The sequence below is a fragment of the Cornus florida genome, unplaced genomic scaffold (genome assembly GCF_030987335.1).
Source record: "Cornus florida cultivar Cherokee Brave unplaced genomic scaffold, ASM3098733v1 CherokeeBrave_3.0.0_Hap2_Chr01, whole genome shotgun sequence".
NCBI lineage: Eukaryota > Viridiplantae > Streptophyta > Magnoliopsida > Cornales > Cornaceae > Cornus > Cornus florida.
The window spans coordinates 73,706,767-73,733,463 of record NW_026775571.1 but is presented as its reverse complement, the minus strand read 5'-3'; the positions used below and the strand labels follow the sequence as shown (position 1 = coordinate 73,733,463).

General features: G+C 35.7%; 1 protein-coding gene across 3 annotated transcripts; it reads left to right on the top strand.

Annotated features, from left to right (window-relative positions):
• LOC132300793 (uncharacterized protein At3g49140) lies at nucleotides 1-20,701 on the top strand. Of its 3 annotated transcripts, XM_059798045.1 has the most exons (13): nucleotides 4-251; nucleotides 619-693; nucleotides 1,374-1,467; nucleotides 2,684-2,909; nucleotides 3,103-3,205; nucleotides 3,296-3,360; nucleotides 4,221-4,343; nucleotides 4,444-4,542; nucleotides 12,937-13,090; nucleotides 14,052-14,161; nucleotides 14,840-14,989; nucleotides 16,586-16,681; nucleotides 20,411-20,701. In XM_059798045.1, exons 4-13 carry the CDS (start codon nucleotides 2,808-2,810, stop codon nucleotides 20,519-20,521), a joined length of 1,113 nt encoding a protein of 370 aa, XP_059654028.1. In that variant the 5' UTR covers nucleotides 4-251; nucleotides 619-693; nucleotides 1,374-1,467; nucleotides 2,684-2,807; the 3' UTR covers nucleotides 20,522-20,701. The 3 variants fall into 3 exon arrangements, with proteins under 3 accessions (XP_059654020.1, XP_059654015.1, XP_059654028.1); XM_059798037.1 differs by lacking the exon at nucleotides 619-693 and having other exon boundaries at nucleotides 1-251; nucleotides 16,586-16,694; XM_059798032.1 differs by lacking the exon at nucleotides 619-693 and having other exon boundaries at nucleotides 2-251.
• Nucleotides 20,702-26,697: the final 5,996 nt, after the last annotated feature.

Sequence of the window (26,697 nt, the reverse complement as noted above, 5' to 3'; positions counted from 1 at the left end):
ACCCCTCACGTGCTTCTGGTGGGAAAAAGACAGTTCTGCACCTTCTTTTGAGTATCGCATCCACAGATCAAACGCAACCTGGCTCGGAGACAAATTTTTGTGATGTCCCAATTCGAAGAAACCAAAAACACAGCTTTCGCAGTCGATTCTCTCAGCAGAACTGAAGCTTCACCTCTGAACTCTCTCTCTGATCATTTCTCTCTCTCTCTATCTATCTATGGTGATCGCAGCAGCTGCATCAATCTTCCTTGGTAACTGTTCAAAGCCCTGCTTTTTTCTCACCATTACATGCATTAATTTCTATTTGTTTTCCCTTTTCAATTTCATATATATATATATATATATGCACACACACAAGCACACAAGCATACAAGCACACAAACACACAAACACGCGCGCACACACAAACACATAATATGCATGAAAAGATAAACCTCGAGTTGTCTGAGAAATTCTGAAAAACCCACTTCGATCTCTGCGTTTCTGAGTAAAATTTAGTTGAAGGGGAAGTAATTAAGTTGTATATATGCATATATAGCTTTACTTGTTTCTGCATGTTTTAGTCTCCTCTCAATTTCCCACCGGCAAAATTGTTGATTTTTACTGTTTATCGTATAGTGATTTGCCGTTTTTGGCTGAAAATTCTTAATGCTGTTCAGTTCGGTTGCTGAGAAAACAGAAGAAAAGAAAAGGGTATGAAGTAATGAACATATATATGTAGCTGTTTTAGGCTGAATTTATTGAAGCTTTGGGTTTTCTCAATTGATTTTCTTTCTACATTTTTCGGCAACTGTGTGGATACTTGTGTATTTATTTTGCTGCCTCTCAATGTTTGTTTTGCAATTAGCCAATTAGTCCTCCCGTTCTACATTTCTTGTTCATTCATTTATATGTTAATTGTTTCAGTAGGAACATTTACTCTACAGATACTTCTTGAGGTAATCTGTTAAAAAAAAAAAATTTAATGAATAATTCGAACCAGATAAAACAGAACAATTTTCAAAATTTTATTCTTTACAGTTTTCGAGTTCTGTCAGCAACTTATCAGAGTTTCATTGACCATGTATATGTATTATTTTTTCTTGTTGCCCCAAACTTATGCATGAATTTCCACAAACTTGCCTTGCGTTCTTTCATTGTCAATTTCGTTGCAGTATACTACATATCTGTGTGTGTATTTTGTGGGCGGGTCTTAGACCAACAGTAAGGTTGCTCCACTGAGACATGGAGGTCACGGGTTTAAAATAGCGGGAGCATTATGCAATGGACTAGGCCTTTTTTTGTGTGTTTGTATTCCCACCCCCTCCCTCCACATTCGAAGATGTTTTTAGGACATTTGCATTGTTTTGTTTTTTTTTTTTTCTTTCTTGCAGAAGGGATTGGTTCGTCAACAGCATATGGAATCACTAGCAGTTGGATCAAACCTCCTCTCGATGGTCAAAGAGTTTCTGACCTCTCAGCCATAAGGTGTACTGAAGTTCTTTTTTTTATTTATATTTATATTCATATTTATTTTTGGTAAATGAGTTGCACTGAAGTTCACAAATTGAAAATCTAATTTAGACTGGAAATTTGGCAATCTTGTCTAGATTTTATTGGACCAAATTCTGTTGTTCCTTGTTGATTTCTATGACACTAGCACTCCCTTCGGTTGCTGATAAAGTAGAACCATATAAGAAAGAGAAAAGAAGTTGGAATGTTCCTTGCCATTTAAAAAGTATACATTTAGGCTCCGTTTGTTTCAACGTAAAATATTTTTCTCGGAAAAGATTTTCATTTTTCAGGTAAAATATATTTTTTATCTAAAAAAAATATTTAAAAATTTAAAAAAAGACTTCAGGGAAATGTAGTCTTGCTCAATGGGAAATGTAACATCTTGATTAACATTTGAAATTCAAAATCAAACAATATTCTGAATCTTTTCTTTTACTGAGGTTTTAACGTACATGCAAACCCAGAACATAGAGTCTGTATGAGTATTATTTTAAGGTTTGTTTATGAATTTTCTTTTCTTTCATGTTTTTGAGCAATATTAATTGTTACTTATGCTCTCAGAGGAAACGTCATAGATCTCTTCATGAAAGTGTAGACAGAAATGCTTTTGAACCTTGAACTTCAACTGAAGATGGTATGAAAAAATTTGGAAGACATGAGTGAGACTAAAAACTTAGGTGCTGTTTGATAAAACTGAAAATTAAAAGCAGAAATCTTTAAGAGCTGAATTGTAATTGATAATTGCGTCCCTTTTTTTTGGAGGGGGATGGGGGGCTAGGTAAACAATGTGGTTGAGAGCTTCTCTGATACTTGTTTGAAATTGAAGTAAATGAAACTTATTCCTTTATGTGATTTCCAAATTGCTTAATTGGTTTATTGCTCAACTTATTCAGAAGTAATTACTAATTATTGGTTGAGTTATCAAATAACACCTTAAGTTAATTTTATCCATTAATTTACATCTTTTCTCCCACACAGTTGTTTGGGGGGCGGTGGGGGGAACTGTTATGTATCTTGCTATAAATACAAGAGTGTACTTAATATTTCAATCTGAAGATCAAGTCCCCCTGGTGCTAATACCTTTATATGGCTGAATGCTCTAGACCAATTACTGTTTTTCAAAGTTGATGTACTTCTTATGAAGTTACACTCCTGGATATTAATAAAATATGTGTCTTTCTATCTCCAGTTTTAGATGCAGGAGTCCACTTTTTGGAGTTAAGCATAGGTTGCCTGTGGGACATGACATTTGCCTTTCAAAAGTTTCAGTTGCTGCAGATTATTCAGATTCAGTTCCTGATTCGTCTAATCATATGGGTAACCATGGCTATCATCCCCTTGAAGAACTGAAAGATCGCAAAAGAGTTCGTGAAACTAGGCTCCCCTATGCTGAGATAGCAAGGACTACTGTTGAGGTGTTTTCCCTCCTCAATTCTTTTCTTTTTAATTATAAAGCTAGAAAGTAATTTTCTTGACACGTAAATAGCAATGTTTTATATTATAATATGAAATGGAACCTAAGAATTGTCACTATACTTTGTGTTGCTTTAGCTAGGATGTTTACTTTTCTTTTATGGTGTATTTGGTCTAATTTTGTTTCTATTGTAGGCCAACAAAAGTGCTTTGTTGATCTTCCCTGGCACAGTACATAATGAACCACATGAAAACATCTCATGGGCTGAATTTCAGTATGTTGTTGATGAATATGGAGGTTTTGCTTCTTCACATCTTTAATATGCACAATAATTTGAGTATATAAAATAAATCTGCTTCCTAATTATTTTCCTCCTTTATTTTTCAGATATATTTTTTGAAATTTCTGATGATGAAAACATCTTGCAAGATCGTGGAGCAAGTAACCCTGTGGTGAGGACGTGCATTCTCTTTTAATGTTTCCTCCTTCGACGTGGAAATTCTGTAAGATCAAGAACCATGTGTGTGTTGAAGATCAATTCGTATCTTGGAAAAAATTGGTGTCAGAAAATTACACCTTGAAACCTCATTATGCCTTACATGTTCCTGATACCTTTTAAAGTTAATTTGAGTTTGTATCAAAATTCAGTTATAGAATTTATATACTTTTGAATTCCCTTTTTTTTCTTCCTTATTTTAATTAGCATTCATCATTTTCCCAAATAAGTAATCAATTTTTGAAATTTATTTTGTTATGTTTGTTCTGTTCTTAATCTCAATAGATAGGTATTGCAAATGTTTAAAATATGTTTTCACTACAATAGATCTGTGTTTTTATTTTTGTTAACCTTTTATTTTTCTTAAGGAATGTATTATAGACAAATGTGTCAAGGAATATTAATCCAGGCAATATACAATCCGTGACTTACCTCTTTACTTTAATAGTCCAACAAATCACTGAAATGATCACTGATTCAATGAATTGTACATTGGATCTCTTCTCTTGGGCTGACAAGTCATTGAATTTGATAATCTTTTTAATGTAATTTACTGAATCCATATTTTTCTTTTTGCTTTGGACTCCATCTCAACTGCTATTGACTTAAGATAGATGCTGAACAGCAAAATCGTGAATGGAGATGCATAGCATGATGGAAATCAGTTATACAATGTGGTTTTAGGACATTAAACTTGTGTCATTAGTCACCACATCAACACTGTAGCTCTGTTTGATAGTAAATAGAGTAATATTGATACTGTACTTTTAGTTGCGCTATCCTTTATTGATCATTAATATGGTTGTATACCTTCAGAATGCTTTATTCGGGATGGATATCCCAATATATGAGCACAGAAGAGTAGCTGCTGTTGAATTTGATGTTTTAGACAGTGACAGCAGTGATGGTATTCTTCCTTCCAATGGTGATTTATTTGAGGTGAGGAACCAAGTTGAGCTTGATAGCTTTTTTCACATTTGGTGTTCACCTTTTAATTTGTTGATATTTTATTTTTTATGTGGCATGCACTTCCAAACAGGTTGAGGGTTCTGAAATGTCTGATATTTCGGTTTACTGGGGGATGCCAGATACTTTCAGCTCAGTTCATCCAATCTATTTTGCCAAGTGCCTTACCAAGGTGATTAATGCCTGGTCTAGTAACCTATATTTTAGGTGACAAACTTTGTAGATGTTGTTTCTAATCATGAAGATAAGACTATTTAACTGTCTGGGAACATGAAAATTAACTACAGAACAAACTAGTGATTGTTGTATTAATATCTTCATTGTTATCAATTGATTCTTAAAAGGTGCTGAAGTAACTCTCTTTGATATCTAACTAAAAGGCCATTGCTATAACATGGCTAATATGCATTCTTAATCTGAAAAATTGATTCTCTTTTTTACTTTTTATGCAAGTCACTCCTGGCTGGTGGATGATTGCTTGTTTTAAGTCCCATAGTTCGTAGCTTAAGTTGCATGATGAAATTGGTGCTAATATGAAATTGCCAAGGGAAATGATTTGATTTGCTTGTTATGAATAGGAATTGTTTATTAAAGTTCCATTTCGTGTTCAGCAAAGTAGATATTAGAAATCATATTGGAATTTCCATACTGATCTTGCAATAAACGCAATAAGTACTTTGTTAATAACATTTTCAAATGATGGAATCCTTTTCTAACTTTACAGATGCCATTTTTAAGGAATAAGCTGTGTAAACGGCTTCATTAGCGTCTGTTAAATCTTCAGTAAGATAGCTGTCTATACAATCTTAATGCTGTTCAGTCATTATTAGCTTGAACTCATTTTGTTTCTTGAACTTATCTTCCACAAAATTAAGTGACCTAATTTACTATAGTTTTCTGGACATCTTATTCGTGTAATATATCACAGAACAAACCCAATATGTTAGTGGTAAGATTGACATTAGCCTCCAGAAAACCTTTTAACATTTAGATATATTAATACATTAAGGCAATCCATTAAAATTCCTGTCCCTCTATGTTTAAGAAAAAGTAATTTCTATTATGATATATATCTATAAATGAATCAACAAAGTGAGAAACAAATAAAGAAAAGGCCATAACTGGTCCTGCCAATGTGGTATGTTGGGATGGGTAGACTGACATTGTTTCCACAGTATGGTTGTCTTTTGACTTAAATTCATGTTTCTGCACTTGGCTGGCCAAGCTTTTACTCGTATACCAAGTAGAGAAACATTGAAGAGAATAACTAAAAATATCTCATCAGTCAACTGCAAATTCCTAATTAATGATTCCTAGGTCACTAATTAATGACATTGCTATTTTGAGGACACACTGCGAATGATTTAAAAAGAAAATGGCCTTGACAGTCTACATTACATGGACTAGGGCATGTGTATCAGGGTTCAACTTCAATGTGTGTCTTAATGTTGGGTTCATTAAAATCCAAAACCGGAAAACATGAATACAAGTTCAAAGTGATGTTTATATGTAACAGTCACAATTCAACTACTTAACATAGGTACTTCATTTGTCATGAAAGCAACCATTATAGTGTCAAACCCGTATCCCATACCAATCTTCAAGTGTCATGTGTCCGATACGAGTAATTTCCTCCTTTTTGAAGAATCTATAGCATAGATGACCAATATATAATGCCATTATGTTACTGTTTCAAAGAACCCCAATACCCTTGCATGATTTTGAAGGCCGTTTCACATACATAGTGGCCTTACACCCTCAATTGTAAAGTAATACAGCATAGTCAACACATGCTGCAATAGCTTCCTGCTAACACATGAATTCAAGAAGTCCATTCTTAAGCCAATCCAATTTTTTTTTTTTTTCAATAATATTTTCTAGATTTAGAAAATGCATTCCTATTTTGACATACTGAATTTAGAAAATTTTAAAAAGAAAGTGTTAGAGTTCAAATTTTCAAGGAAGATCTGAAAGGAATTGTGAATTGAATGCATCCGAGGTGGATCACTTTTTTTGTACTCAAATTTTGTTATTACTAGAATGGGATTAGATTTTTATTTCTAAAATAAATTCTACTTTAGAGTTTGAAAATCAAGTGCTGTTGATGAGGTTCAAGTATGCATTTCTCAGATCAACAAATGGTTATAATAAATTTCAGTGTATCTCATTAGATTAAAAAATTTCTATATTGAAATATACATTGCATCTTCTTTCCAAAAATTATATGTAGCATTTATGTTTACTAAAAGTACTTAGGGTTCCAAAGGAAAAGTCGCTTTGACACCTACAATGGCTAAAAAAGCAATAAAAAATTATTAATTATGCTAAATCATGATGGCGAGCTTTGGCACAACGCTAAGGTTTCTCAATTGAAACCTAGAGGTCAGAGGTTCAAAACGAAAACAACCTCTTCGCAAGCGGGGGTGAGGCTGCGTACATCTGACCCTCCTCCGAGCCTACAATGGCAGAAGTCTCGTGAACTAGGCTAGCTTGTTTTTTTATTTTATTTTATTTTTATTTATTTATTTTTTCCAATCTATCCCATTAGATTAATACTTTTCTATATTGAAATATTTATTACATCTTCTTTAAAAAAATATCTATAGCATTTATGGTTACTTAAAGTACTTAAGGTTTCAAAGGGAAAATCGCTTTGACACCTACAACGGCTAGAAAAGCAATAAAAGAATTATTTGTTATGCTAAATAATGAGGGCGGGCCTTGGCGCAACGGTAAGGTTTCTCGATTGGAACCCGGAGGTCAGAGGTTCGAAACGGGAAACAACCTCTTCGCATGCGGAGGTAAGGCTGCGTACATCTGACCCTCCTCTAAGCCTGCAATGGCGAGAGCCTCGTGCACCGGGCTAGCCCTTTTTTTGGGTCTATCTCATTAGATTTAAACTTTTTTATTTGAAATATTTATTGCATCTTCTTTAAGGAAAAATTATCTATAGCATTTGTGGCTACTAAAAGTACTTAGGGTTTTAAAGGAAAAATAGCTTTTGACACCCGAAGCGACTAGAAAAGTAATAAAAGAATTATTTGTTATGCTAAATCATGAGGGCGGGCCTTGGCGCAACGGTAAGGTTTCTCAATTGGAACCCGGAGGTCAGAGGTTCGAAACGGGAAACAGCCTCTTCGCATGCGGAGGTAAGGCTGTGTACATCTGACCCTCCTATAAGCCTGCAATGGTGGGAGCCTCGTGCACCGGGCTAGCCCTTTTTTTGGGTCTATCTCATTAGATTTAAACTTTTCTATTTGAAATATTTATTGCATCTTCTTTAAGGAAAAATTATCTATAGCATTTGTGGCTACTAAAAGTACTTGGGGTTTTAAAGGAAAAATAGCTTTTGACACCCGAAGCGACTAGAAAAGTAATAAAAGAATTATTTGTTATGCTAAATCATGAGGGCGGGCCTTGGCGCAACGGTAAGGTTTCTCAATTGGAACCCGGAGGTCAGAGGTTCGAAACGGGAAACAGCCTCTTCGCATGCGGAGGTAAGGCTGTGTACATCTGACCCTCCTATAAGCCTGCAATGGTGGGAGCCTCGTGCACCGGGCTAGCCCTTTTTTTGGGTCTATCTCATTAGATTTAAACTTTTCTATTTGAAATATTTATTGCATCTTCTTTAAGGAAAAATTATCTATAGCATTTGTGGCTACTAAAAGTACTTAGGGTTTTAAAGGAAAAATAGCTTTTGACACCCGAAGCGACTAGAAAAGTAATAAAAGAATTATTTGTTATGCTAAATCATGAGGGCGGGCCTTGGCGCAACGGTAAGGTTTCTCAATTGGAACCCGGAGGTCAGAGGTTCGAAACGGGAAACAGCCTCTTCGCATGCGGAGGTAAGGCTGTGTACATCTGACCCTCCTATAAGCCTGCAATGGTGGGAGCCTCGTGCACCAGGCTAGCCCTTTTTGTGTTTTTTTTTTTTTCAATCTATCTCATTAGATTAAAATTTTTCTATATTGAAATATTTATTGCATCTTCTTTCAGAAGCATTTATGGCTACTAAAAGTACTTACGGTTTCAAAGGAAAAATAGCTTTTGACACCTGAATTGGCTAGAAAAGCAATAAAAGAATTATTTGTTATGCTAAATCATGAGGGTGGGCTTTGGCGCAACGATAAGGTTTCTCAATTGGAACCCGGAGGTTAGAGGTTCGAAACGGGAAACAACCTCTTCGCATGCGGGGGTAAGGTTGCGTACATCTGACCCTCCTTGAACTTGCAATGGCAGGAGCCTCGTGCACCAGGCTAGCCCTTTTTTTTAGTTTATGTCAATAGATTAAAACTTTTCTATATTGAAATATTTATTGCATATTCTTTCAGAAAAAATATCTATAGCATTTATGACTACTAAAAGTACTTAAAGTTTGAAAGGAAAAATAGCTTTTGACACCTGAAGCGGCTAGAAAAGCAATAAAAGAATTATTTCTTATGCTAAATCTTGAGGGTGGGCCTTGGAGTAACGGTAAGGTTTCTCGATTCGAACCCGAAGGTCACAGGTTCGAAACGAGAAACAGCCTCTTTACATGCGGGGGTAAGGCTGCGTACATCTGACCCTCCTTTGAGCTTGGAATGGCGGGAGCCTCGTGCACTAGGCTAGCCCTTTTTTCAGTCTATCTCATTAGATTAAAACTTTTCTATATTGAAATATTTATTGCTATCCTCTTTAAAAAAAATATCTATAGCATTTATGGTTATTAAAAGTACTTAAGGTTTCAAAGGGAAAAGCACTTTTCACACCTACAACGGGTATAAAGCAATAAAAAATTTATTTTCTACGCTAAATCATGATGGTGAGCCTTGGCGCAAGATTTCTCAATTGAAAGCTGAAGGTGAGAAGTTTGAAACAGGAAAGAGCCGCTTCACGTGCGGTGGTAAGGTTGCGTACATTTTTTTTTCCTATAATCGGGGTTCTGGGACTTTGGCCCGACTAATCCACGGGACCCGTGCAAAGTGACCCCTCCACACGAATTGGACAAAGCTCGGACTATGTCCACAGTCGTGGCCCCTAAAGAATTGATCGAACTTGAGAGGATTTGAACCTGAGACTTAATGCTTCTTGAGGCACTAAGTCCCATGGCTTCACCACTGGAGCCAACCCCTTGGTTTTAAGGTTGCGTACATTTGACCCTCCTTTGAGCTTCAACTGTAATCAGTTGGGCGCTTGCCCTCTAACCCAAATGTTTAATCTATTGGGTAGTGTTGCATACTAATCCATATATATCCATTTCACGTTTTCATCCGGATCCGAGGGACACCCCTAATATTCTCCCTCACTCGAACTCGCAATGTCCTCGTTGCGGTCGGACCACCCTACCTACCTAGTGAAAACCTGAGAACCTCTCGAGTAGCGTTGGCGTGACACCGGATCAAGGATTGGATTTGGCTCTGATACCAACTGTAACGGGTTGTACGCTTGCCTTCTGACCCAAAAGCTTAACCTACAACAGATAGAAAAGTAATAAAAGAATTACTTTATCTGTCCTATATTATATATCCTTTTTGGGGATTAGAACTTTTTAAGGGGACATATAATTATTGCATTGTCCCTTTGTAAGTTACCCTTTTAAGTTTGAATATATATATATATATATATATATATATATATATATATATATATATATAATCAAGTTTGAAAATTTTAAAAACTTCAAGGGTATTTTATGGAAAGATGTGAAATAGGTTGTTTGAACCTTTTAATTGGACTTGGGACAACCCAAAAAGGAAAGATGGATGGCTAAATTGGGACGGAGGGAGTATTTATTACACCAAATCATGAGGTGGGCCTTGGCGCAAAGGGTAAGGTTTCTCAATTGGAACCTGGAAGTTAAAGGTTCAAAACAGGAAATAGCCTCTTCGCATGCTGGAATAAGACTACATACATCTGACCCTCCTCTGAGTGTGCAATGGTGGGAGCCTTGGAAGCTAGCCTTTTTTTATTTTTTATTATTATATCCGGTCTATCTTATTAGATAAAGACTTTTCTATATTGAAATATTTATTGCATCTTCTTTCAGAAAAAGTATCTATGAATTATTTTTACGCTAAATCATGAGGGCAGGCTTTGGCGCAACGGTAAGGGTTCTCGATTGTAATCCGGAGGTCAGAGGTTTGAAACGGGAAACAGCCTCTTCGCATGTGGGGGGTAAGGCTGCGTACATCTGACCCTTCTCTGAACGTGCAATGGCGGGAGCCTCGTGCACCAGGCTATTCCTTTTTTTCAGTCTATGTCATTATATTAGAACTTTTCTATACGGAAATATTTATTGCATCTTCTTTCCAAAAAAAAAAAAAGAAATTTCTATAGCTTTTATGGTTACTAAAAGTACCCAAGGTTTCAAAGGAAAAATCGATTTTGACACCTACAACGACTAGGAATGTAATGAAAGAATTATTCCTGATGCTAAATCATGAGGGCGGGCCTTGGCGCAACGGTAAGGTTTCTCAATTGGAACTAGGAGGTCAGAGGTTCGAAACGGGAAACAGCCTCTTCGCATGCAGGGGTAAGACTGCGTACATCTGACTCTCCTTTGAGCCTGCAATGGCAGGAGCCTCATTCACCAAGCTAGCCCTTTTTTTTAGTCTATCTCATTAGATTAAGACTTTTCTATATTGAAACATTTATTGCATCTGGTTTCAAATATAAATATATATATATATATATTATATATCTAGAGCATTTATGGCTGCTAAAAGTACCTAAAAGTACTCGAGGTTCCAAAGGTAAAATAGCTTTTGACACGTGAAGCGGCTAGAAAAGCAATTAAAGAATTATTTGTAATGCTAAATCACGAGGGCAGGCCTTGGCGCAACGGTAAGGTTTCTCGATTGGAACCCGGAGGTCAGAGGTTTGAAATGGGAAACAACCTCTTCTCATGTGGGGGTAAGGCTGCGTATATCTGACTCTCCTTAAGCCTGCAATGACGGGAGCCTCATGCACCAGGCTAGCCCTTTTTTTAAACTAAATCATCTTCATGGGACAATTTAGTGAAAACTTCCCAGACACTCGCTACTCCCTAAAGCATAGCAAAGATTACTCCTAGAGCCTTGGAAGACCTTAGTTAGGTGAGTTTGCTGAGGCATCGCCTAAGTGAGCACCTCAATTGCAGTGGCAGATGATGTGGCTAGTGCCTCTTCATTTAAAAGATACTCCCTGCTTCCTAAATTTTTTATCCCTTGTTGAAATTCCAACTTTTTCAGGGGACATGCATTTAATGCATTGTCCCCTTCTACAATCCAAAACTACCTATTTAAAATACAGGGTAAGTTGGGATGATTTTCAAAAGTTGAGGATATCTTGGGAATTATAATCTTTTTACGTTGACTTTCAAATGGGACAAAAATTTTGGGACAACCATAAATGGAAAGATGAACAAGAGTTATGGGATAGAGGGATTATGTTATTTCAACACCCCCATGTAAGTGGATCTTGCTACTTTAAAAGTGTTATTTTTTGTCTGGACAGTTTTGTTAATTAGTTGAAGGTTCTCTATCTCTTTGTTTTGCTGCTGTTGAGAGGATATTTGAGCTCCTCTATTATGTCTTTTTCATCTGAAACCCAAGTGCCTATCTAAAAATTACATGCTTTAAAGTTTGTTCAGAATTCTTTCCAGTCCGTCTTATATATTTGTATTAACAAATTAGTAGTCTTATCTGTTTCAGATTTTATTAGATTTAAGGTAAATTTTCATTATTCCTTTTTATTTATGGCCGACTAAGTTGAATGTTCAAATTATATTGGTTATGGTGCTCTTTGACCAATTATGGTAATTATGATGATTGTGCTAGGGGAATTATCAATTACTTACATGAGAATTATTATGATGACTGAAGATTCCTTTAACTTAGACTTTAAATGTCTACTTTATTTATTAATTACTCTTTGTTGCCTAGCTCCTAGGGTAATATAGTATCTTAGTGTAAGGGCATTCTTAATTCTTAACTACAATGTTATAAGTTGCATAAAATTCACAAAAAAATCATTAAAAATATTGATTCATGGGATGTTGGTTGAAGTGTGTGTCTTCCTAATATTTATTTGAGGGAGTTGTTTAACCGGGGAAAGCACACACATTCTCCCATTGTTCACATGTCGTTACTAATGTTCATTACACCCACATCCGCATTACCACAACTAAGATTTAACCTTCTATGGCATCAATATGATTTTATTCGTTCTTCTGTCCATTGAATTTAAAGGCATAAATTATTATTATTATTATTATTATTTTTATTTAGATTGCTGCAGGATCATGTATATAAATTTTATGAAATTGAAATCTTGCCAACTTATGATTGAATTCAAGGAATGCATTGATTTTTCTCCACCTTTTTTTATTCGGAAAATTCTACTACATTTTAAAAAGCAGCACATCCATCTTTATTTGATGTAGCATCTATTACAGGATCAATGTTCAATTGTATTTCTTTCTTTATGCTTTAGTATATTCAACTGCAAGTGTAAAGCTTTAAACAAATTACTCATTTCTGATTTGCAAATGCTTCAAATACTAATAGTTCCATATTGCAATAATTTATTGATATGTGTTCTTCTGTAGTCCGTTAATATGGAATATGCTAAAAAAATGGACCATCCTTCAAATGGTGTCTCAATTCTGGGATGCCTCAGTCCTGCCTTTATTGATGATGAATTACATATACGAAGGCTCTTCAGCAGTGAAAATAGTGATAGCTACACCTCCGACTGGAAAGGTATGGGGAATGCTTTAGTATTGAATTGACATAATGGAGCTAAATCTTTCCATTTCTTTTTTGTCCCCTTTATATTTTCCTTTTCTTAAAGTCAGGATCTAGATCTTTCACAGAATCAAGTTATTGGGCCTTTTGGGGTTCATCAAATTAAGTGAATCACACCAGAAAGCCAAACATTACAATCAGCTGATTTTAGATTAAAAAATAGTTTTTGATGAATGGTGAATGTCCTTGTGTTTCATAAATTTGAAGTGCGCAATCCTTGATGATCCCTGATGGAGTTGTCTTCGAGTTAGGGCTTATATGCCTTTTACCAATTAGTGCCTTTTAATTTTAGATATCCATCAAGTCATTCTTTCGTCTTCCTTCATTTCATAGCTAGTGCTCTTCAGTGGAGTGTCCAAGCTGTTTTTTAGCCACAAATGGGACGACTTGTCCAGTTCAGACATATTCCATCTTATTCATGGCATTTCTGACTACACACACAGAACTGCCCAGCTTCTTTCCTAGTTTTGATCAATGGTAAGAATTAAACACCTGTCCTCATTCCTCCCTTTTCTGGTATTTAACCACTTTTTAAAAGTGGCTTTCGCCACCAAGTTCTTTTCTATTAATTAGAAGCCCCTTCAATTTCAAAATTCTGATTAAGAATTTCCATTCATTTTGATATTTCCTTCCGCATGGTGGAAATTGGTCGAGTTGAATCCATGCAAGATGGTGATAAGGGGCTTATTTATTTAGCTACATTGCTTCCATCTGCTTGAAACTGAGCTGCTCCTAAACTGTAGGGTAGACGACCCTTCTAGATTCCACCTCTTATGATTGTTAAACTCTTGGCAAATATAAATTTTTTTCCTGATGCTATTGTTACTAACTTGAATTAGTTTTTGTTGTAGTTGCAAGTTACTATGTTCAATTATCTGTGGGATTCACTCGTTTCACACATCTTAATTTTATGTAGATGGCGGAATGCTGAGCTTTAGTTCCAAAGATGACAGAAACTGCACTAGTTCAACTGTTTACAGGTTGGAGATCATGACAGTAGAGCTGTTCTCTGTGTACGGTGTTCAGGCATGTACATTGCACTTGCAGTGGTCATATGTTTGGGTTGGGCTTTATGGAGTATTTTTCTTTTTTCTTTTGACAAATACACTAAAATCTAATGCGTTGATACGAACAGATACACGAATATGATATGGTATGAGGTCATATGGTAGATTTTCATAAAATATAGATTACTAAATGCTAGAACATGTATTCAAATATATTCTTTAATTTTTTTTTATATAATTATTTTGTGTATTTATGAGTATTTGTAAAGGGGTTGCCACTATATTGGCGCCTTTGTTAGTGAAATACTCAGCGTATCAACAAAAAAGAAAATTATATATGGTATCATATATAAATTTAAGTATATATCATCTATACTCCTGTTATGGTATTATTCCTTTCCTACAACAATATTTTATTTCTATATGAAAAGGAAACAGCATCTACTTGTGGTCATTGCTTATGACCTGTGCCAAAAAATGTTCACTGAAAAACTCTAATGGTGTCCAACACAAACATCATATCTCTTTAAAATTGTCGGTTTTATAGAAGTGTGAAAAGCTTAAGAAATATCTTGTTGGAATAGGTGTGACTATTCTTAACATTGGGAAGTACTTAATATATATATATATATATATTCTTGTTGTACAAGAATCAACCTCCTCAGAATTTAACTCCATATCTTTTAATATCATGCAGTCAGCAATAAATGTGGATGAATTTCAAGATGCTGTGCCTGATGCTCTTGTACACTCTACTCCAGCAATTGTAGAGCGATTCTGTGAGAAGGGAGTGAGCTGCAGCTGTGCTCTTAAAGATCTCTGCAACAAGAAGGGACTCCATGTTGAGGTGATAATTGATTGATGGGTTGAATCAAATAATTTTTTCAGTACACCTTTGTTGTGCTCTATGGGACACCTATACAGGTTATACCCACAGGCCACGACCAATGCTTTATCAGAGACTTTTCAACAATCTGAAACTGGTTTAAGCACTAATTTGGATACTAGCAGAAGTGTTCACCTTCATTTACATTAATGCATATAAGATGTGAAACACAATGCAATATGGCTTCTAGACACAACTTGTTATAAAATTCCTTGAGTTTGATTTCATAAGGATCTTATTAGTAGGCTTGTTTCCAGCACCCTATAGTGTTAGCAGTGCACAGTAATCATGTAATAGGGCATATATTTATAACCAAATTGAAATCCAATAAACTTCAGGGTGAATGGGTGAAGATGATGATGTGGTTTTGACAGGTTTGATGTTTGATCAGCTATGAGAAGTAGTAATTCTATATGGTTGCCATCACAAAATAATGATGGGTAAAGGTGATGGCCTGATGGATAATGGTTTGCGGCTTTAGGAGGTAGGTTTTTTTTAATGATTTAATGGCTCAAAATAGAAGGTGATTAAGTGGTTCTATGCATGCTGTAGAATTCAATGAAATGGGGGAGAGGGAGGCTACAAAAATGGTGGCTCGGGTGATCTCTGCAGGCAAGGAAATGCCATCATCTGCTCTTTCTTTAAATGGTCACTGAGCACCTAAAACTAGAAAACTAAGGGAAAGAGAAAAAAAGGCAATAGTTAAATACATGTCATATTGAAGTTGTAGTCACCTTCAAAATATTTTTCTACCTTTTTTTTTTTTTTTTTGCCTTAAACTGTTGGTTTAAACCAGAATTGTTGATGAGGTGTAACACTGATGTACTCTAAATTAGCACCTCACATTTGCTGAACTTTCAAAATATTTTTACTATACTGTATTGATCTTTTCCTTGAACAAAAACTCAAACAAAGAAAAGCATGTAGGTTTAATGTTAATAGTTCTTGCACATGTGCACACATAACCAAGTCTACAGGACCTGATTGGTGAAAGTATTTGATTTGAAAGAGTAAAAAGTGAGTTTGGACTTTGGAGGATTTGTGCTGCTTGCATAAATACTATTTGGACTCTTTCTGATACTAATATTATTTCCAGGAAAGTTTGTAGCTAGTCAGCCAAATGTAGATCTGGACAGACAGCTAGAACCAAAACATGTCATGTGCACTGATATGTTTATTAGCAAATTTTTAGGAATTGGGAATTAGTAAGTATTTTGAAACTGGGATGGCATATGATTTACTTGTACCTGTGGTAATGCAATGGAATAGTAATTTTTTTGATTGAATACCTAAATGCTGTTAATTGTCACTTTTGGCAATTATTACTTGATTTTTTCAAAAGGAAATGAGCTTTTAATAATTTTATGACAATTTTGAAATACCGGAAATATGGTTCTACACAAAGTTGAAATGTAAGTGCCTGATCTAAAAAGAATGAAACATTATGTGCAGCAAGGTTTGCTTTCTTAAACACTTTGGATGGGCATGCACAACGCACCTACTGTTTCTTTGTGTATTTTTGTTGTACGCCATATTTGATTCAGTTTGCTCTTGTAGGGAGCTAATCTGATTGGAGTCGACAGTCTTGGCATGGATGTTAGAGTTTGCTCTGGGATTGAAGTACGAACCTTCCGTTTTCCCTTCAAAGTCAGGGTAAGCAATGAATGTAATGTCACTGACTTGTGAAATTCATAATGCATTCTGTTTCTGGCTTTCGGAATATTATCACATTCGTAATTTGGTTAGATTAATCAAGTGTCGAATCATACGTCAGAAACTTATTTATTGAGTTAAATGATATTCTAGCATCTCAGTATGTCTGTTTGATTCCCGTATAACCACAAAGTAAGGACCATTTCCCCCAGTTGTGGGATCTGGCTCAATCTGTAAAATTTTATCTACAAGATTTCCTTTCCTGAAAACCAATCTAATATAATTGTGACTTTTTGGGCTTTGATGCAATGTTTTGTTTGCTCCATTTTGACCTGGATGTCACAGGTTTGAAATAGAAAACAGTCTATCCAAATGCGGAGGTAAGGTTGCGTACATCTAACCCTCTCTAGACTCCGCAATGGTGGGAGCTTTTAGCACTGGGCTAGGCCTTTCTATAATTTTGACTGTTTGACCCACCTGATTCTTAATTATCATTTTAAAAGTTGAAAGGCCCAAAATTTGTTCCCATGCATTGGGCGGTTGAATTTCTTGTTATGTTGATCTGTTCGCCCAGAAAATCGGCTGATGGTACTAGAGGAATGCTGGCAGTCTATGACTCTTTGACTTTTTTATGTGCTGCAAGTTACCCGGATTATTATAAGACTCATACTTCTCGATTGATAATAGGAGGCTTTGGATATTATCTCTCTCCTCTGTTATCGTTCTCGTACATTGTTGTTCTTTTAGTGATACAGTGTCATCAGCTTATTCTGGAGGTAGTTATTATTGCATCCTAATTTGGTTACTTTTATCATAATCCTAGGGTTCCGTTGGGTGCAAATTTCGGACATCAGCTTGCCCATATATACTGTACTTGGAGTCACGCCTTTGATTAACTTATAAAATTTCAATTCCTCTGACAATCTTCCATCAATGTTCCCTTCAATCATCATCTTTTCTTTTGGAAGCCTTCCACCTCCTTATAGCACCCTCATTTCTTATGTGATGAAACTTTGTGGATCCTCAATACTTTTCGTCATGAGATATCTATGCTCCCTATATTGGTTTTATTCTTAATTGAGGTACTGTTGAGTCTGTCGTGTCCAAATTTATCCTCGCCCAACTTTCCAGTTCGAGTATATGACAGATTTGCAAGTGTTGTTTATAAAACCTACAAAGGAAACATTGTCCAGAATTTAGCAACCATAATGTTCATTCTTTTCTTTTTCTTTTTACAAAAAGGACCAATTTATACTCTTATATAATTCTTTTTTTATTTTTCTTTTCACAGTTGTTTATGGGGGGTTCTGAGCAAAAAGTGGTGAGAAATCTGGGACTGTAACGCAAGTTTTGTTGGCTGGAGTGCGCAAAGCCCAAAATAGATCTAGAGGAGGGGTGAATAGATCTATCTGATTTTAACTACCAATAACAGATTTTTAAATCTATCAATTATATTTAAAACACAACAATATCAATCAGTTAAGTATCGAGAGCAAAAACATACATATTAAGGAATCACACAAGTACACGATTTTATGTGGAAAACCCAAACGAGGAAAAATCATGTGATGCTAGTCCAGGATGATCAGATCCGCTATTTTTCTTAGTTGGTACTCACATACACATGCCTCCACTGAGACTCGAACCCGTAACCTCCCTTTGGGAAGTAGGGGTATGGTACCGCTAGGCCACTGGCCTGTTGGTGATCAGATCAACTATTAAAAAGAGATAGGTTACTAATTTTCCGAATCTTAGAAAACCCCTAGTTACCTCTTGACATAGACTGAAGCCAAACTCTCACTTGAGTCTCCGGGCCATCTGATCCGTCAACAGATCCCTAGACTGAAGCCAGACTCTCACTTGAGTCTCCAGGCCATCTGATCTGTCAACAGATCCACTTCACAACAAAAACTTTAATCTCCTTGTCTAGTTGTCCAGGTTCCGTGTTCATTGTGTAGAAATACTTCGGTCTCGAACTTTCTGTATAGCAAAAGCATTATGATGATCAAGATTTTGAATAATAACTCATTATCTAATGCAAGATTTGAGATGATGAAAAAAAAACTATACACTCTATGTGCGTCGATGCTCTATATAAAAATCTCTCTCTGGATGTATATGTATTCTTTCAAGAATATGTAGAGGGATCTCTATGTCTATTATGATAGCCAAAGGGGTGTATATATTGTGCTCTGGATCTAAAAGAATTAGAGTTTCTTAGTTGTAATCAGGGAAAAAGATTAACTTTTAGAATTCTGATTTAAGAGAGTTTCCAGTTTCCACAACAATTCGCGCATACATTCATTGATTAATGTATTGCTTGAATCGATTGAGCCTTTGGTTGAAGCATTCTTGACCTCGCTAAAACTTTTCTGGAAATTTTTGATTAATTACTGTTTTTTAAATTTATCTATTGTTTGTATGTATTCTATCTAAAAACAATTTCATGCATTTAAAACATTTTTTTCATGAATTGATTCGTGTACGTATTGTGTCCTAAAATGAGTTTAAGAATTCATGATTATGAACCTTAATTGGTAAGTTAGTTATTCATGAGGTGATTTTACTTTCTGATTCTACCATCAAACATAGGTACCACCACTAACTAACTAAACTGACTTTTGAAAATCTAATTAAAACCTAAACATAAAAATACAGACTCCGGCTTTTGTTACGAAATTTGTCAATACCAGATTCTAATCCTCACAAGTGGAAAATTTTTAACCCCACTTATCTGCTTACTTAATGTTGATAACCCTCCTTATCTTCTTGCTTAATATTAATACTTGATCCATATGTCAACCCATTGGTTTCTTTCATGTGTCATAATTGTTTCTAGAGTAATGTACGTTTGTCTTATATATGTATGTATATATGTGTATATATATTCATATGTGAAGCAACATTTAATAGATGGGCTGATATAAGGTTTGGTAAAATGGACAGAAGTCCCTTAAAATTTCCAAGTCAGCATAAACCTCCTGGGAATCCAAATGACATCTCTACACAACTTGTGCTTTCAAATGCTCATCATCTTTTGACTCAATATGGTAGAAAGATTGATTAATGTGCTTCTAATTATGCTAAGGGAATCTGAGTAAAGTGGCAATTTTTTTATCCATCCTTGTCTGCTTGCTTGATATTGATACTTATTTCACATGTCAACCATTGGTTTTTCTACCCAGTGCACGGTCTATTGCCTTCTTGTCACAATTGTTTCTGGACTAATCCTACTTTGTCTTATAAATGCATGCTATGTGTACGTATTTATATATGAAGCAATATTCAATAAACGCCCTGATATGAAGTAAGGTAAAACGGACAGACCTCCCCCAAGGTTTTCAAAACCAGCAGAAACTTCCCATTCCAAAATAATGAGATCTTCCCACAACTTATATTTTTTAATGCCCATTTCTACCTTGACTTCAATATGGTACGAATATTGATTATTGTGCTCCGGATTATGGTAAATTTAGTCTTCTAATGAGAATTTATGTGCACCTTATAACATATTCTTTTCTTTTTATTGGCATTGTCAAAAGATTATGAATGACTTTCTAGATTTAGAACCAAATAAAGTGGACATTTCCATAGTTGCCGGAACTAGTGTTTGCACTGTTATGCACATCTTGTTGTCTATCCATAATTATTTAACCATCAAAAGAAAACTCATCACTGAAAATGGCTCTAAAAACTCTAATGAAGGCTTCGATATGTGTTTCTCTGCAGGCAAAAACTGAGGATTCTGCCAAAAAACAGATCCAGCAGCTCTTGTTTCCACAGTCGCGCCGGAAAAAAATGAGGACTCTTGGTGAACTCGAGGAGCCAGATTTACTTTAAATCTCCTGTGCTGAGTTCCTGATGGAAATCGAATTTTAAAAAATAAGTTGCCGGCCAAAGTTAGCCTTCAACAATTTTCATTTCTCTCTCAGTTTTGTATTTTAGTTTTATCTTGTACAGGATTTTGAAACTCTCAACTTAAACTCAATATAGTATCTATCTCATATCAATTTACCTGAAGGTGTGCATCCATTAAGTGTTTGTAAAGAGCTTGTAGTTTGCAGATACTGTTAAGAGGTAAGGCGGCTGCGTAAACCCAACCCTCTCTAGACTCGTAGTGGCGGGAGCCTGGGCTAGCCTTATTGTTTTTCCTTTTCTTTGTTTTTTTGTTCCAAAGTATGACACAGTAATTTCATGAGATGTTCCATCTTGAGGGGAAGGCCATTTTGCTCTCTAAGAATTGATTTTATCAAGAACAAATCACGCTGCAAGAACTTCCACAATTATACATAGCCATCATTAGACTTGAAGAGCCTCTAAGTCTATTCTCATTTTCTATTAAATCTGTCTCTGGGATTTAAATATACATAATATGAATGAGTTGTGTGTGTGTTTGTGTGTGTGTGATTTACCTACCAGGTTAAAAAAAAGAAAAAGAAAGGCAAGGTTTCCAACTTCATGCTAGCAGCTTTCACCTATTTCAGCCTCCCACGGAAATGGCTTTGGGTTGTGATCAACTTCTATTCTGCTGGTTTGAAAATTCATCCAGAGCTCTTTCCAAGTTAAAACAAAGTCACATAGCCTTCTATATCTGCTGTGTTCTCTGTGGCTTCCCTGGAAGAGTGACCGATCGAAAATTCTAGATTCTCTCCTTCCAAGTGCAGTAAACCATGGCTGCAAGAGTGAGTTTCCGAACCTTTTGAAACAGGGTATAAGCTTTCCAATCCTGTCCAATTCCGGGTTCAGTTTTTGGGCAAAGTATGAGTAAGAGTACGGACAATTGAAGAAGAGATGACAATGTGACTCCGCGTTCTTGTTACACAAGGTGCAAGCAGTGGGGGAAGATTCCCTAGTGATAAATATGAAGAATGAGCTGCATTTGCCACTGACCACTGGAAAGAGATTATGAGAGTATGGCCTTACTACTAAGGCTGGATGCTCATGATTTAAAGAGAGAGGCCCTTCTTCATGCCAAAAATCATTTTCGTTACTACCCAACAATACATCCTTTGATATTCAGCCACTGCCAGCACATGATGATGATGAGACTCATGCAGGACTAGTGTTTGATGATCTGCCCAACATCACATTAATGAACTCTTCTTATACAATAGCAGCAGAAGACTTGTTTTCGGAGGACATTGATCCAGAATCGCAGGCGCAACTCAATGCTTTATCTGAATTTCTTATGACTGATGATGAGCCATCACTTTCAGTCGGCAACATTGATCAAATCCAAGAAAACTTTTGGCTATATTAGTTAACATGACCTTTGTACAGTCATTTGTCTGTCACTTGTAAACTGTGCTTTACATTAGTTTGTTGCTTCTAATTGTAAATGGTAATATGGAGATTCAGTTGTTTTGCCAGTTATGATGAAAGTTGAGCCCCTCTATTTTTTTAAATGCGTAATATGTTACCATTATTTGCTCTGAATATGCATCTACTCAAAATTCTATACCTTTAGAGTCTGTATAAACAAATTCACTTGGCAATTTTCTTGACATCCCTGCATGGTACACTTGTAACTAGGCTGAATAGCAGAGGAGATAGAGGACATCCTTGACGAAGCCTGCAGGAACACCATTTATCCAGTATAGAAAACCTTGCAGAAGAGATACAACTCTTGGCGCAGCCAATCCATTTGTCACCAAAACCAAGATATTGAATCATATGCCTTCTGAAGATCCACCTTTAAGGCCATGGAACCAGGACCAGACTGTCTCAGTATCATTTTCTTGCCACCACTTTAGTCTAGCCTTCTGGGCCCAAAGAATTTCCTCACAGAGAAGGGCATCCTCCAGCTGCTCTTTTGCAGCCTTTTCTTGCATGATCAACTCAGGATTCATAGGGTCAACAGCAGAGGAAATATGGCCTTTAGCCTGGTTCCAAACCTTGTAGCACACCAATATTTAATAATCAATACATAAGGAAACTACTACTTTCTTCAACAGATTGAAATTCATTTTTTGTACCAAGAAAAAAAATCAATAAATTATATTTGATAATGTTAACTGAAAACTTGAATCAGATTCTAAGCTCTTGGTTGAGTTCAATATAAAGGGTGCTTCATTTCCTCTGGCAGTTTTGAATTAAGCACTGAAATTGAAGAAAAGTAACAGAGTTTCACATAAACAAACCTTAACATTCATTCCAAAACAACAAGATAATCCATATATAGTTGATATATAGTAATAAGTTCATTCTAGTTTACACAACTTACTTTGTAGCACACCAATAATTAATAACCAAATCCAAAAGCATACTAAGGAAAACAACATTCATATCAGCAATTGATCATGTTTTATTCATTTTGAAGCCAAGCTTCAAAGGATTATTAGCAATCAAAACATTATTATTAATCCCATGAATTTTCCAACCTTTGAACATAACCGATATGAAAACAAAGTCATATTTGCTCAAAGGCTAAGCCTAGCTCACACATAGCCTTCTATATAAGCTTGTACCCATTGAAGCTGGTATCAATCTTCACATCTCAAACCTCTAGTATGACTTGATTTTCTGGTTTAAGTACTTTATATCTGAGTTTAACTTGTTAGACTCAAGCTATTTATTGATTGTCTGTCTTCTGACCATGTTTAATTTGGTGATATAAAGCTAATTAAGAGGAGACAAGGTCAAGAAACTGACCATTTCAGTTTTTGGTATAGTAGCCCTCATTAGTTAGGCTTATTAATGTTCACCAGCCTGCTGTGTGTACTGTGAGTACAATATCACCAAGTTATTTCTGTGACTTTCATCTGAGCATATGTAAATTGATAATATATGAATGGGAGAACCATGAACTGAGCTGTGCTGCTGCAGAATTACAATTCTGTCCCTAAGAACAGCACTATTGCAGAAAAGTGAGAAAACTTTTGAGTGGCTGATATTGAGTGGAAAATTGATATTATCTTTCCATATACTGAGAAGTGGTGGTTTGATTGAGTGTAATGTGATGAAAGAAATTTGTGAGAACTAAATTCAAGGAGGTCCAGTCACGGATTTACAGAACTGCCCTTTTACCATAATATTACTGTAGCAGTAAAATAAGCCTGCTGTAAGCTATTATTTGATGCTTTGTGAGCTACATTGTTGAGTCCTTGTTGGTGTACCTTGTACACGCTTCAGACCAAGTGTAATCCATTGATTTCAAGCTGAGGGAGCCTTTGGTTGAGGAGAATTTGAATTATCTTAAGGATGTGTTTGGCATATGCTGAAAACTAGGGTTTTAACCCTAATATTGCTGTTTTGCTCTCTACTTGTTGATACCATGCTGAACACTTGATTCTCATCATATAAGCAAGATTTTTTATCTATATAAATACTGTTGGAAGCAAGTTCTACTTCAGTTTCAGGTGAATTTCCTAATTTACCCTTGAAGAGCCTGAAAGCTAGGGTTTAATGTGTTTCAAGCCTATTGTGAACTAAGATTATTTTATCTTGCTCTATCCACTGTTTCAATCTGTGAAGAAAGTATGTATTGAGTTATCAAGGCTGTGGAAACCAGCTTTACCTTCAGGTTCAGGTGAAATTCCAGTTTTACCCTTGAGAGGCTAAATCTAGGGTTTGAAGAATATAAAGCTGTTGTGTTCATACATTGCTATACCTTGCTGGCTTCACTGAGTTTATCTCTTAAGCAAGTGTATCTTAGCTATATAGAGTTGTGGAACGCAATTGCAGGTCAATCTTGAAGCTGCATTGTGAAGTGACCTTTTTACCCTTGAATTTAGAGTTTAAGCCTATTGGGAGTTGTTCTTGTGTTACCTTGCTTATCCAAGTGAGTACTCCATTCAAGCAAGTGTATTTGACTGAGACTAGGCTTTGGAAACCTAATTTGAGCTACCATTGAAGCTGTATTGTGATTTCAGATTTTTGGGTCTCAGATTTCTAGATTTACCCCTCAACCCCTAGCTTCTGCAGAAAGGGCAGCAGAGGCTGTAGATTGGAGTTTTGAGCTGCACAATTATTTTGATCATTTGTGTAATAGCTTAAGTACTTTTTAATTGGTGTGGTAACACCTTCATTCTTTTGTTGAGAGAGCTATGAGAGCTCATTGAGTCCAAGCAAGGGTGCTTGGGACAGGGGGAGTGCATGTGTGCATTGTGTTGAGTTTTGTTGGTATAATTGGTTAGTTCATTCCAGTTTACATAACTTACTTTTTAGCACACCAATAATTAATAACCAAATCCAAATGCATACTAAGGAAAACAACATTCATATAAGCTATTTATCATAGCTTATTCAAGGGAGTATTAGCAATCCAACCATCATTAATAATCAAAGTAATTCTCCAACCTTTGAGTATACTGAGATGAAATTTTATTTTTCACTCCCCTTCAGATCAGCTACCATTTCATAGCACTCTGAAAAAAAAAATTCATGCCACTTAACAGTTCCCAAAACTTATCAACTGGACAATCAATCAAACCCTTGAATGAGTACTGCAGCTCTTCCTTATTCTCCCCTGGTAGAGAAGAAGATTTGCGACACAAAGAACTCAGAAAGTCAAACACTTAATCCATACATAGTTGATATATAGTAATAAGTTCATTCTAGTTTACACAACTTACTTTGTAGCACACCAATAATTAATAACCAAATCCGAAAGCATACTAAGGAAAACAACATTCATATCAGTAATTGATCATAGCTTATTCATTTTGGCATAGGCCTCAAAGACACTCAAGCCAGGCTGCAAGGGATTATTAGGCCTCACAATTAGCAATCCAACCATCACCAAGCTTCCCAATAACTGCATCTTTTATGTTGTCCATTGGGAGGTACTATTAATCAAACAGATTGTTCAAATTGGTTTATGTGAGACCTATATACAGTTGTAATTGGGAAGGCACATAGTTAAATATTAGCACATAGTTGTTTTTGGGTGGGGAATGTGATGGTTAGTGAATTGAAGGGTCAGCATGAATAATGAATCTTTACTATAATGCATAGTCAATTGGTCTAACTTGTAGGAATGAGCTAGTACAGATGGAGTCCAATAGGATGAGGATTTAACTAGGGTTTAATCCACTGAATGCTAAAACAATTGAGCAGAAAATTTCTTCTGCACTCCTCTCCTCTCCTCATTACAGATAATTTGTAGTATAGTGGACTGTATGCAGATTTTGTTGCTTCACTTATCTTCATTTGAACTTGCACATAGTTGTAAGAGGTTGCAACCTTAGACATCACCAAGCTTCCTAAGAACTGCATCTTTTAGGTTGTCCATTGAGAGGTACTGATTAAGCAACAGATTGATGAATTTGGTTTATGTGAGACGTCCTATATATAGTTGTAGTTGGGAAAGACTAAGGTCCCATAATTAATTAGCACATAGAAGTGTCACTGTCACATCAAATATTGTTCTTGAGTGGGGAAATGCTAAGGTTAGTGAATTGAAGGGTCATCAAGAATCTTTGCAATAGTTTATAGTCAATTGGTCTAAGTATGTTGTTGGAATGAGCTAGTACAGATGGAGTCTAATTGGATAAGGTTTTAAATAATTTCAAAACAAATTTGTTTATAATGGTGGCGGTCTTACCAAGAGCTTGCACCTTCATTCGTTGGATCATGAGACGCATGCAACAAAGCCTCTTGATTCGATGAACGAGGGGTGCTAGTCTTACAGAAATCTTCATATGATTAGTTTTTCCTTTCAAAAGACTTTCGATTGTGTCACTAAGTAAAATTTTCAAACAAAGAAGTGCGTCCCTCTAACAATTTTGGGAAGTTATTGTTTGCACTTAAATACTCCTCTATATTTTTCTTTCAGGGAAAGTCATATTCGCTTGAAGGCTATGTTTTTTATGATCTCTCACATAGCCTTATATATTTTTCTTTGAGGGAAAGTCATATTTCAGATCAGCTACCATTTCATAACATTTGATTGAAAAAAAAAAAATTCAGTACCTCAAGTAAAATGATTTTAAGCTCCTCTCGAATGAAAAAGGTCTCAAGTATTTCTGGGATTTTAATTAACCTAGAGAACAAAAATTAATCCCAGAAATAATCTA

Coding starts and splice junctions, on each gene's coding strand:
- LOC132300793 (XM_059798032.1), top strand. CDS start 218: ATGGTGATCGCAGCAGCTGCATCAATCTTCCTTG. Junction 4,344..4,443: donor CCAATGGTGATTTATTTGAG/GTGAGGAACCAA, acceptor ACTTCCAAACAG/GTTGAGGGTTCTGAAATGTC. Junction 14,162..14,839: donor TCTCTGTGTACGGTGTTCAG/GCATGTACATTG, acceptor AATATCATGCAG/TCAGCAATAAATGTGGATGA.